The sequence below is a fragment of the Lepidochelys olivacea genome (genome assembly GCF_965140295.1).
Source record: "Lepidochelys olivacea isolate rLepOli2 genome assembly, chromosome: 1".
NCBI lineage: Eukaryota > Metazoa > Chordata > Testudines > Cheloniidae > Lepidochelys > Lepidochelys olivacea.
In genome coordinates, this window is record NC_140411.1 from 63,476,809 (window position 1) to 63,490,845 (window position 14,037).

The 14,037-nt window shown below is 44.2% G+C and overlaps 1 protein-coding gene across 5 annotated transcripts in view; it reads right to left on the reverse strand.

Moving 5' to 3' along the window:
• Positions 1-14,037, reverse strand: part of DNAJC15 (DnaJ heat shock protein family (Hsp40) member C15) — a 46,969-nt gene that overhangs the window by 11,481 nt on the left and 21,451 nt on the right. For all 5 annotated transcript variants that reach the window (XM_084639477.1, XM_084639479.1, XM_084639481.1 and 2 more), the window contains exon 4: positions 1,566-1,642. In XM_084639477.1, coding sequence (XP_084495603.1) covers positions 1,566-1,642 — 77 coding nt within the window. The remainder of the gene's footprint in view (positions 1-1,565; positions 1,643-14,037) is intronic.

The following is a 14,037-nucleotide window of genomic DNA, read 5'->3' on the forward strand; positions in this document are numbered from 1 at the left end:
GGCAAGTAAAGGTTCTCTGACCACATACTGGCTGGGGCATCAGTACTTTAAAAGGCTCCCCACGGGATGGCATTCTTGCCTTTTCTCCACTGCACACTAAGATAGTACTAACTGGGGAAACTGAAACAGAGCATAAGGGATACCTTTAAAGTGCATGGACATTGGAATTATGGGGTTGGGATCTCCCATCCCTCCTTTACATAGCACCAGTTCTCTAACACAGACCTCTGAAACAATAATTCAACTGCGAATTAAGGTCCAGAATCACCAGTACATCGACTGCTATGAACTGTTCTGTCAAAGCAAACCAACTTTAAAGCCATCTAAATGGACCAGTAAGCTCTAACTGCAATGCACTACTCTGGTGTACCAGTGAATCTACACATAAGTTTAATTTTAATAAGTGATTTAAGGTTGCTAACGCATATCTTTAAGTTATCCAAAATACCATGTGGTACCATTCTCTTTGGATTTCTTGTTTAGTGTGCATGTATGAAATATATATTTTCAAAACCTAAGGAAATTGCAAGACAAAAAATATATCAAGGAGGACATAATTTTGGGACATATCAGTTAAAGACACGGGAATGTTGTAATTAACTTTAAATGTAACCTTAACTCTCAATCGCCTGGATTAATAAGGGTTAGATATGGCATCGTTACAACATTCCTGTAATTAAAGTCTAATTAATGTTAAGGTTACACAAACAAAAATCCAGACATGTTAACATGTTTGAACTGCACAGTTAAGGCAACCAAACAATCTTAACTCTGGCCTATAGAGACTTCCTGCAATAATCATGCAATTATGATTAAAACATTTTAATCTAATCTTATCTGGGGCCACAAATGCTAAACTGTTTTTAAAGACTTTCAGGACTCGCCCTACCCTTTCCTGCCTTCCTGGAGTTGCTATAGGGAAGAATAAAGGTGGTTTGGGTGCCTCAGTTATCCATTTCCATATGTTAAAAGAAATCCAAACATGTTTAAGTGTAACCTTAACTCTTAATTGCCTGGGTTTGTAATGCTTGGTATTGGGGATAATCACAATATCCCTGTAATGTGTTTTATCCTTAAGTTACACATGCCTACGCTCACCCTTAAATTCATCCTAATACGTTGTATAGCATCCTCAATTCCTTTAACCACAATAAAAAAGATGTGAAGAGAGATTACACATACATTTGAAATGACAGACTCAATGGAATTGCTTTCTGCATTACTGATGCATTAATACAATCCACAGTATTGTAAATCTTGATTTTTAGTGAGATCAGAGTAGATGATCATGTTGATCAGCATAGTATGTGTTGTTTTGATTTATATTTACAGCATTTGTCCTCTACTGCTGTAAGTGGCCTGAAGGTATGACAAAAGTTGCGTGGCTGCCCATTTTATTGTATGTTTTTTTTCCCAACCAAAATACAACCTTAGAATGGCATATGGAACACAATTTTTGTTAACAAGTTACAACTGTGAGCACCATATAGCCCTATTCTTTCACCTTACATTTCTTCATTCAGTTTGGTGATAAAACAAAAACAGTATTAATGCAGCACACCTACCTTATGCCTAAAATAAGACTAGCTTCTCGTCTACTCATTTTCTGTTCAAATCCTCCTTTATAGTATGATGAGAAACTCTATGGGGGAATGGAAGGAGGAGGAGGGAAGAGAGAGAGGAAAATAATTAGTTCCACGTACATAGGTGTCATGATCTCAATGCTATTCTATTACCTTAACAAGGTTGATTAGCATTTGATTAGATTTCACTTCAAGTGATGAAACTACTGCAAAACAAATATGGTTTAAAAGGAACTCTGTCAAACACTGAAAATCTGACCTCTTAAAAGTTACAGTTTGTGTTTTTACAGTGTCCCACTGATAATGAAAGACATTAATTGTTGCAACCATTGATTTGTAGGGTTGAGAGTCTCCCTGCCCCTTGGCAGGGGAACCCTAATTGTCTAAATGCTGGGTAGAATGAAATTGCACATGAGCACAGCCCTGGGCTTCATGTGCACATAAATTCATGCCAGCTTAACTTCCCCTGCCATTTGGGATTATTTGCTGTTTTTTTCCCAGATCAGAAACTGAGATTTTAACCAGTGTTTAAAACAACGGAAAGAGAAAACGTGTTTTGGAGAGTGAGGTGTGGTAAATTTTTTTAAAGCAAAACCTGTAGTTGTCCAGGGAATGGAGTGAGGATAAAACTGATGCCTATCAACCGTAAGTGTGTTAAAATAAATTACTGAAATACCATAGCATAACTAAAGATATCAGTGGGTTTTTTTTGTTTTGTTTTGTTTTTTTTAAATAAAAAGAATTAGGGACTAGTCCAGCATTGCACAGCCGCAACCCTCTTAAGTCAAACGAGCCTCAGAGACAACAGATGTAGTTCCAAGACAGCCTGACTATTGGGCGCTGGAACCCAGAAGTCAGTTAAGAAGACTGAAGTTTTGTTAACTGCCAAATTTATCAACAAGTAAGCTTTACAAAAAGTAAGTTTCATCCTTTTATCATCAAAGTGAAGTCTGGCTTCAGAACTGGGCTTTTTATCCACAATTAAAATATGCCTGGCACTTAATGAAACACGTTTTCAGTTAGCTACTAAATATACCTAGTAATTACCAATAATAAAATGTGTCATATTTATACAGCACCTCATCCCAAATGAATTTACAAACACTCATTTAAATTACATGCACTTATAAGGCACCTATTACGGTATCTAAGGAAACTTCATAGTTAAGATTAGGAGCAGATAGTCTCCCAAACCATACTGCTTACACAAGAGGGACGCTTCACCTATTACCAAAAAGCAGCCACCTCTGAGCTAATACACTGCAATATTACGGCTTTAGAAAGGCAGAGAATTTAGTATCAAATAAAATTTCAGAGAGCACACAGGGCCTGCTAGTGCCCACTGTAGTCAATGGAAATCCTCCCAATCACTTCAACGGCCATTGGATCAGACCAGTGGTTCTCAACTCACGGGCCACTTGCAGCCCAGACCCAGCTGTGTGGTAAAAAAAAAATTCAAAGTTTGCCGGTCCCAGCAGAGGGCAGGGCCAGCTGAGGGGTAGATGGCATCATGGAGCCCTGCTGGAGCGCTAATGCCATCAGGGAAGGCAAAGCAGCTCTCTATGGCAGGGGAGCAGCTCTGGTGGCAGCCTGATGCTTCTTCCCTCCCCAGGACAAATGGTAGGGTTGCCAGGTGCCCAGTTACCACGTGTGGGGGAAGGCACTGGGCCATCATCCCATGCCAGCCATAGGCGTAGTTTAGGGGGGCACTGCCCCCACCACCTCTCGCAGAAATAGGGGGTGCTGAGCAGGACTTGCTCTGCTCAGCCTGTCGGGGTGGGCGGTAAGAGGCACAGGTTCTGTCCTTCCCACACTGTGCCAGCTCACTCTGCGCCTCTCCCTGGTGGAGGCTGGCAGCTCTGGGATGCTGCCTCCTGCGTCCTGGTGCCTGTCATTGTCCTCTTCTACGTGTGCCGGGTCCCGTTTCTGTACAATAGTGAGTGCCTATGCGGGGTCAGGGCAAGGTAGTGGGGAAGGAAGAAGGATGGGATAGGGCAGGGGGAAGAGAAGGGAATGGGGCAGGAGGGAGTGGGACAGGGGCAGGGGACAGTATGGGGCAGAGGGAAAAGAAAGGGATGGGGGAGTGGGACAGGGCAGGGGACAGAGGGGAAAGGAAAGAGAATGGGGAGGGAAGAGGAAGGGGATGGGGCAGGGGGAAGAGAAGGGGATAGGTGATGGAAGAGTGGGACAGTGGGGAGAGGAAGAGAGAGGGGATGGGGCAGGGAGAAAAGAAGGAGATCATAGAATCATAGAATATTAGGGTTGGAAGGGACCTCAGGAGGTCATCTAGTCCAACCCCCTGCTCAAAGCAGGACCAATCCCCAATTAAATCATCCCAGCCAGGGCTTTGTCAAGCCTGACCTTAAAAACTTCTAAGGAAGGAGATTCTACCACCTCCCTAGGTAACGCATTCCAGTGTTTCACCACCCTCCTAGTGAAAAAGTTTTTCCTAATATCCAACCTAAGTGCTTCAGGATTGATTCTTTGAGGACCTGCTCCATGATTTTTCCGGGGACTGAGGTGAGGCTGACTGGCCTGTAGTTCCCAGGATCCTCCTCCTTCCCTTTTTTAAAGATTGGCACTACATTAGCCTTTTTCCAGTCATCCGGGACTTCCCCGGTTCGCCACGAGTTTTCAAAGATAATGGCCAATGGCTCTGCAATCACAGCCACCAATTCCTTTAGCACTCTCGGATGCAACTCGTCCAGCCCCATGGACTTGTGCACGTCCAGCTTTTCTAAATAGTCCCTAACCACCGCTTTCTCCACAGAGGGCTGGCCATCTATTCCCCATGTTGTGATGCCCAGCGCAGCAGTCTGTGAGCTGACCTTGTTCGTGAAGACAGAGGCAAAAAAAGCATTGAGTACATTAGCTTTTCCCACATCCTCTGTCACTAGGTTGCCTCCCTCATTCATTAAGGGGCCCACACTTTCCTTGGTTTCCTTCTTGTTGCCAACATACCTGAAGAAACCCTTCTTGTTACTCTTGACATCTCTTGCTAGCTGCAGCTCCAGGTGCGATTTGGCCCTCCTGATTTCATTCCTACATGCCCGAGCAATATTTTTATACTCTTCCCTGGTCATATGTCCAATCTTCCACTTCTTGTAAGCTTTTTTATTTTAAGATCCGCTAGGATTTCACCGTTAAGCCAAGCTGGTCGCCTGCCATATTTACTATTCTTTCCACACATCAGGATGGTTTGTCCCTGTAACCTCAACAGGGATTCCTTGAAATACAGCCAGATGGGGCAGGGGGAAGAGAAGGGGATAGGCGATGGAAGAGTGGGACAGGGGGGAGAGGAAAGGAGAGGGGATGGGGCAAGGGGAAAAGAAAGAGATGGGGATTGGAGAGTGGGACAGGGGGAAAGGGACAATGGGGAGAGAAAGGTGGGTGGGGTGGGAAGAGGAAGGGGATACGAGGATGGGGCAGAGAGAAGAAAAGGGGATGACTGAGCGCCACTGCCAGTGAGAGAGCTGTCTCCTCGCTTCTGGGCATCCGTGCCAAAGGCATCCATAGAAATGGGGGGGTGGCAAGTGCCCCCACACTAGCCACAGCTGTGTGTCACCTCTGGGGGCAGGATGAGCATGTTCCAGGCTGCAGTGCACCCTGGACTGCCTGCAGCAGACAGTGCCCACCTGCCCAGCCCCTGCTGGCCATGTCCAGACCCAGAGCTCACAGCCAGAGCTGGAGGCTGCCCTGCAGGTCCTGTCTCCGGTGGGAGAGCTGGTGCGGGGTGGAAATTTGTCCCATTGTGGCTTCCAGCTATGATCCCCCATGGCTCGGTGGGTGGGATTAACACTGCATAGTGATCAATGGCTCCATGTCTAGTTGGCAGCCGGTATCAAGTGGAGTGCCCCAAGGGTCGGTCCTGGGGCCGGTTTTGTTCAATATCTTCATAAATGATCTGGAGGATGGTGTGGATTGCACTCTCAGCAAATTTGCGGATGATACTAAACTGGGAGGAGTGGTAGATACGCTGGAGGGGAGGGATAGGATACAGAAGGACCTAGACAAATTGGAGGATTGGGCCAAAAGAAATCTGATGAGGTTCAATAAGGATAAGTGCAGGGTCCTGCACTTAGGATGGAAGAATCCAATGCACCGCTACAGACTAGGGACCGAATGGCTAGGCAGCAGTTCTGCGGAAAAGGACCTAGGGGTGACAGTGGACGAGAAGCTGGATATGAGTCAGCAGTGTGCCCTTGTTGCCAAGAAGGCCAATGGCATTTTGGGATGTATAAGTAGGGGCATAGCGAGCAGATCGAGGGACGTGATCGTTCCCCTCTATTCGACATTGGTGAGGCCTCATCTGGAGTACTGTGTCCAGTTTTGGGCTCCACACTACAAGAAGGATGTGGATAAATTGGAGAGAGTCCAGCGAAGGGCAACAAAAATTATTAGGGGTCTGGAACACATGACTTATGAGGAGAGGCTGAGGGAGCTGGGATTGTTTAGCCTGCAGAAGAGAAGAATGAGGGGGGATTTGATAGCTGCTTTCAACTATCTGAAAGGGGGTTCCAAAGAGGATGGCTCTAGACTGTTCTCAATGGTAGCAGATGACAGAACGAGGAGTAATGGTCTCAAGTTGCAGTGGGGGAGGTTTAGATTGGATATTAGGAAAAACTTTTTCACTAAGAGGGTGGTGAAACACTGGAATGCGTTACCTAGGGAGGTGGTAGAATCTCCTTCCTTAGAGGTTTTTAAGGTCAGGCTTGACAAAGCCCTGGCTGGGATGATTTAACTGGGAATAGGTCCTGCTTTGAGCAGGGGGTTGGACTAGATGACCTTCAGGGGTCCCTTCCAACCCTGATATTCTATGATTCTATGCCCCTTACTGTCTGGGAGCAGGTGTCGAGGAAAATGTGCCCAATTGGGCAGCCACAGCAGGTAGGGTGGCATATATATTGCGTGGATGTGGCCCACATAACACAAAGAGCTGTATATGCAGCCCACAATGGTAAACAGGTTGAGAACTACTGGATCAGACCCTGAGAGAGAGTAGAACATTACCATCTAAAGAGAAACTTGGCAATGATACCTAATAACTGGGGGGAGAAGTAGTAAAAGATCACAGGTAACATTTTCCAAAGCACTTAAGTCTTCTTTGAAAGAGGGACTTAAGTGACTTATTTTCCAAAGCATCTAGGAGACTAAGTCCCATTTTCAAAAGAGACTTTGGTACTTAGGTGCTTTTGAAAATGTTACACATCATCTCTAGCATAGCTCTCTAATGTGACAATGGGATACTGATTCAGTGCTGATGGAGAAAAGTCTGCTATGTCCCGAATTATCTCCACCTTCTCCCACAGAACCCTACCCCTGCCTTTAATAGGCTCCATTTGAGGTACTGACCAGTGCTCATTAACTTGAGATCACAACCTAAGTCAGTGGTGGGCAACCTGCAGCCCATCAGGGTAATCCACTGGTGGGCTGCAAGACCGTTCGTTTACATCAACAGTCTGCAGGTACGGCCGCCTGCAGCTCCCAGTGGCCGCGGTTCGCCATTCCCAGCCAATGGGAGCTGCGGGTGGCCGTGCCTGCAGACGGCCGTGCCTGCAGACGGTCATTGTAAACAACCTGTCTTGCGGCCCTCCAGTGAATTACCCCAACGGGCCGCATGTGGCCCGCAGGCTGCCCATCACTGGCCTGAGAAGTATGGCTGCAAGACAAAATACAAACTCCTTTTTATAATTGTAAACATTCTTCTTATTCGCGCCTAGGAGCCCTAGTCATGGACCAGGACCCCACTGCACTAGGTATTATACACAAAAGACAGTCCCTGCTTAGACTGCTTACTTCAGGGAGCCCCGATCTTTATAGTTTCCAAAAGGCATTAAACAAGTGTTTGCCCTGTTCTTTTGAGAGGAAGACACTCAGGCTGGCTTGGACCTTTAAAATCACAGCTAGGTCATTAAGGATAATGGTTTCCTTCTCAGGGGATGCTTATGGCACAAACAGCCCCTTTTTTAATGAAAGTCCCAGTCCTAAAGAGATTTGAAGTTTCCTTTTTAAAGCAAAAGAAATCAGACTAAAAGTCATCTTTGTCTAGGTTAGAGGCATGGGCAAGTGGGGACAGAACATTCCTAAAAAAGAGGTAGAAAGGCAGTTTTCTAGCTACCAAAGAAGAGAGAGGTTTGACTACCCATCTCACTTACACGTGCTACTTGGACTAAAATAGTGAAGTGTTTTCATGAAGCAGTGCTACTTTTGGTATTTCCCTGTTAGGAAAACTCCTCAAAGTGATAACGGAAGGACATTTCAGGCACCTTACAATATTAAAATCAGCCTACCACATCTGCAATCCTTGCTGGGCTGGAAAGATCACACAAGTGAGCTCTCCACTTCCTGATTACTTCTGATATTCTGGGCACCATTTAATTTTCTAGGCATGTCTTCCTTACATGTTGTGCCCTATACAGCCCATGAGAGTTAATTCAGTTTCTTGCATGAACTCTATTAAAAGGTGAAAAGAAAATGGTAAATAGCTTTAGGCCCACTCTAAGTGTATGGTTTCCCTCAACAATCTCCAAAAAAAGGCTGTCAGATAGGGAAGCCAAATTTATTTGGGCTGTGACATCTTTAAAGACCTTCCCCGACTCGCGTAACCCACCTTTCTGTTACAATTTCTGCACCAATAAGAGATATTCCAGTGTCCTTATGTTTTAGACTAATCACCACACCCCATCTGTATAGAAGCTATGGTTTTTATAAAATGTGTAGGTGTTTCAGTATCCCCAAGTCACCACAATCTCTCACTGAAGAGACAATACATAACTCCACAAAATAAAAGAGCCACTATATATATTCTGCTAGATATTAAGAATATTTAATGGGGGAAAAAACTATGTTAATACAGATTTACGGTTGCTTGATGGTATGCTGTCCCCTTGCAGTATCCTGAGTTGAACAAAACTCACATTTCTGAAAACCAGGAAATGCCTCAACACCCTCCACTCCATTAGCACACACACTTTAATTCTGCCAACCCCACAGTTGCTGAAATATACAAGCTCTTCACCTTCTTTTAACCACCCATTCACACTCAGCCACAGGATTCCATCTAACAGTATTAAAGGCTAAAATAAGGGGAAATGGGGGGGGGGAGTTGCCTGCACCACCTGCCCTCTTCAAGCAATGTATCCATATGCACATGCTCACACTGGCTCCTGGCACTATAACATTCAGGAGGTTCCAGATCCTAGTGTACACTCACTCATACAGCCAACTTCCCAGAAAGAATACCACATGTGTACAATTTAAGAATCACTTCTCGGCCTTTTACAACTCCCTTACACTTACTCAGAGGATACCATCTCAACCTACACTTTCATGTAACCATCATTAAAGCATTAGAATCCTCTCCTATTCCACCTCACTACTGACAATTGCCATTTAATAAAAGCCCTATACCTTGCTACTGACATAACCTACACCATTCTACATAAAAGTGATGCATCCTGGAGGTACACATGCAGGTCTTCCCTTTCCTCACACGTTTCAGAGGGTGCAAAACACAGATCTCCTCGTATCACAACCACAGCCAATTTATCTGTTTTATTGAACTCATTTATACTTTTGGCCTTTACATCATTCCCTAGCAACAAGTTCCACAGGTTAACTTGCATTATGTGAAGAACTTCCTTATGTTTGTTTTAAACCTGTTGCTATTAATTTCAGTGGGCGATCTCCCAGTTGCGTGTTATGTAGAATAGCACTTCTCTATTTACTTTTCCCACACCATTCATGATTTTATGGACCTCTAATCTCCCCCCCTCACTCATCATCTCTTTTCCAAGATGAACAGTCCCACTCTTTTTAATCTCTCCTCATATGAAAGCTGTTCCATAAGCCTAATTATTTACATTGCCCTTCTCTGTACCTTTTCCACTTCTAATATATTTTTTTTGAGATGAGGTTTCCAGAACTGCAAGCAGTATTCAAGGTGTGGGCGTACCATGGATTTACACAGGGGGATTATCATATTTTCTATCCCTTTCCTATTTTGTGCAAATGTGTTCAGAGTACTATCCACCATCTATGCAAGTGAAAAAGTGAACTTAAATTCACAATTTGGGTCTCCCAAAGACTTAGTGGCTGCCATGCACTACCTGGGTAAAACTGACCAACAGAGATCAATCTGACCCATGACACAGCAATAGATTGCTCACTAGTTCTGTGCAAACCCCATTAGAAGCCATTAGAAAAACAATGTTGTTGTTTCAGAGCTTATATATCTGGAACCCCAGTTCAAACCACCCCAAGGGTGGGGGAAGTGTCACTAACCCTACTCCGCACACCCACAAAGCATAGCAAATTTCCATACAAGCACAAAGATTTTAGAGCGCTTAGAAACATTCTCCTCTAAACAGGAAAGATGGATGGACAATGGACGGAAAAGGCTCCTGTGCCCGTCCATCTGCAGCACAGGAGGCTCTGAAATGTGTGAAGTGACCAATTCATCTCAATAAGGTGTTTTCAGCTGAATGAGAACACCTCATGGAGATTAATACAACCTGAAACAATAGCTCTGAGACACGTGAATTGCTCCATTCTTCTCAATAGGTGTTATATCGCCCTCCTGAGTATGGGAGAGCCTCTGATATGCATGAAGCATGCCTGTTTTCAGCTCCCCACCCAAAGGGAGAATACTCCTCCAGATCCTGGCTCACATGGGGGCAACGGTGGGGAAGAGGGGGTCCAACCCCTGTAGATGGGCACATACTCCACAGATCCTGGCTGGGGAAGCCAGAAGGGCTCAGACACGCCCAAAGGGACAAGGCCTTAGACCCTGGCTCATATGAGGAGGGCAGGCTCAGGACCCCCTAAAGGGGAAAAAGCCCCCCCCATATCTGGGCACATACATGGGAAGGAAGAATCCCTGCCTCTATTCTCCTCCAGTCCCCCTGCCTCTCAACCCACTGTCCCCCTTCCCACTACTCCTACCTTAATCCCCAAGCCTCCCTCCCCTAACACCCACCTCCATTCATCTCCTACCCCCGTTCCCTTCCCCTCATTGTAGCTCCAAACCCCTTTCCCCCACTTCTCTTCCCCCTAATTACCCCATCCCTCTCAGGAAGAATTCACATCTCTAAATTTTCCCCAAAGGCTTTGGGAGGTGCAGGGTGGTTCGGGGGCAATGGCAAAGCTGTGGCATGCACTGGGGTGAGGGAGCATTGGCAGAGCTGTGGAGCGCCACACTTCCCTCACTTGAGCTCCCAACCTTTTCCCCTCCTCTACCACCCATCCCCACTCATGCCCCTTCCAATAACCCTGTTCTCTTCACTGCAGCCCCAACCCCTCTCATCATATTCCCCCACTCCTCCACCCTTCAATGCACCTCCTCTCCCAGAAAGCATTCACATATCCAATTTTCTTTCCTTGAATTCTTTGATTACACACCTCACCCCCCAAAATGAAATTACTACCCATGACTCAAATTGTACCCAACCTCCAGCCACTCTGTCCAAAACTCCTTTTGTCACTGTAGGGGGGTGGGACAACAGGGGGAGAGAAATGAGGAACTTAACCTTAGTTACATTAACGGATGGGTGAATTCACAACCATAAGGAGGTCTGTGATTCATCTAGTCACCAGTAATTTTCAGTGAAACAGAACAAGGCAGCAGAAGGAAACTATTTTTTGGCAGGGACTGTAACTCAGGAACCTGTGGGTCAAATGACTCCAAGTTTGGATCACTAACCCTACCCCGGCACCCTCACAAGGCACACCGAATTTCAAAGCAATCCAATTCACCGTTCAGACTTCACAGCACTTATAAGAATTAAGCTTTAAAGCGGGCAAAATGGCAGGAATGGAAACCCACTAGCTGTTTTTCTGTATTGGCACATTCACAGTGTAAAAATGATTTAGTGGGTGCCATGCACTAGCTTTGGTAAATCTTGACAGCTTGAAACTATTTTGACCCACATCACATCATCAAAAGTTTGATCTCTAGTGCTGAGAAAACAAAACAAACATTCAGCATTTTTCAGGGCTTCTCTCTCTGAAATCCCATGCTCAAATGACTCAAAATTTGGCTCACTAACTCTACCATGCATCCTCCTGAAGTATGCCAAATTTCAAAGAAATCCAACTAAGCAAGTCAATTTTAGAGAACTTAGAAAGATCACCCTTTAAAAAGATGTCATGATACAACCTATTGTGGCACTCTGTTACCACTGTAATACTGCATATGTTGCAAATCCCAAGATTCATTTCCTCTTCCCAGACTTTTCAACATCTTTACTTTACACATTGTGTTAGAACAGCTGACTTGAGTTATATGAATCACAGAAGATGTGATCCCCCAATCTCATTCCTAGACTCTGACAGTCACATGATAGCCTGACTGAGCAGAATCCCAAACTCCGACCGGAAAGGAGAGAACTGCAAACTAATTATTGTAGTACTCCATGTTTGCTAAAGAGGGGATATATTCATTGTGAAAGAGGGAATTTCCATGACTGTGCATACTGAGGGCCATGGACATTCATTTTGCCTTAGAATTAATATGGTTATAGCTCAGTCTTCATATGCATCAACAATTCAACAAGGTAGTGCCATTGAAATACCTCTTTATCTATGTCTTATTTTAAAAGTGACTGAAGTTATAATAATGGTAATATCTGCCTCAGTAATGCAAACCAATGATTAATTAATGTTTCACTCTTTTTGATGACAACAGGCTCATGTCACCACAGAATTAGCAGAACAGTGTAAGCCGCACTAGTGACATCAGTGGCAAATGACACTTTGAAAAGCTAAGTTAATTGGAAAAAAAGTGTTTCTCTGGAAAAGCCGCATTACAGGAGATGGTAGGTGAGGTAAACACTTAACAACCCTCCCCCCAAAATTCCTCTAATCCTTTCACTGAAATAACATATTACAGTAGAAACTTGAAGGCTGGACTACGGTAGTGTTTTTACTTATGTATATATACTTAACTGCAGTAAGTTATAGTTAAATGGAAAGTAGTGATTCAAAGTAAATTTCAATAGATTTCAGTTACTAATCTTAATTAAAAGATTACCAGAATTGTTGACTATACATGCTTTTTGCTTACATAAAAAATAGGTAAGAGACGCAAGATACAGGCATTTTAAATGACCATTTAATAATCACTCAGCATGGGTTCAGTTAGTGAACAGGAAGAAAATCAATATGTTGTTTACTCTTATCTGTGAATGTAATTAACTGGGAATTGTTACAAAAATAAAATTAGGATTAGGGTGAGATCTCTGATTATACAGAGCCGGAGGTGAACCACAGGGAACTACAGCCCATACCCAAGGGTCCCAAAGTTTCCATGTGCTCTGCTAGTCTCTCCTATAACGTTAACCATAGACAACTATGCAACTATTAAATGTATTCTCCAGCAGCAAGAGCAGCAGTAATTATTGCTGTGATAGCTACTAGTTCAGTAGTCAACACTGTCCAGAAAGCAATATGTTGTAGGCAGAGGGGACTAGAAGGAACTACCTTATTATGTTCTCTAGCTTTGAATCCTTCTTCACAAAAACCATACAGATAGAGCACAAAGGAATTTGGGCAGCAGGGGCTTCTGCAGGATCCTAGGGAAAAAGTACCCTATATGCTCTCTCCTTTCATAGTTGGAAGATGGAAAAATCAGTTTTGTTCTGCTTTACCCACATCTTCTGAGTCACAGGCAGAAAATAATTAAATTGATACATTCTGGGAAAACATATCCCAACACAGATACTCAAGAGAAAGAAGATACTTGTAAAACAGAAATGCCAGAAAATGTTGGTTGACTGTTAGACATTTTTTAAATGCACACACTGGACCATAAATTTATAACGCACTTTAGAGAAAAACAAAAGCTATTGTTCCTGCCCTGGCAAAATTAATCTAAATAAGACACACAGAGGAAATAATGGCGAACAAGAAAAAGAACAGAGGGATGAAGGTTATAACAAACAAACACTTAACATGTGAGAGATGCTGAGTATGATGCTTGAAATTTTTAAGTTTGCAAATAGAGGACGACAAGTCAGAAGAAAGAAACTGCACTGACTGAAGATCATCCTTGCAAAGCTAGCCAAAAGAAAGATTTAAAGAAAGAATTTGAAGGGAGGAAAAAAAAACCTTTCATGTCCATTCCAATCAGGTGTGCATGCGCCGTGTGCATAGTTGTCGAAAATTTTTCCCCCAGCAGCTCCTGTCGGGTTGGCTGTGGAGCCCCCTGGAGTGGTGCCTTCATGGTGCTCAATATATGACTCTGCTGACCCGGCCTCTCCCCAGTTCCTTCTTGCTGGCTATTCTGACAGGGGTAGGAGGGTGGGTATTGGAATGGACGTGAACACCACATCTCAAAGAACAACAGTTAAGGTGAGTAACCATTTTTTCTTCAAGTGCTTGTTCATGTCGATTCCAATCGGGTGACTTCCAAGCTCCATCCCAGAGGTCGGGTCGGAGTTAAGGAATCGCAGATTAG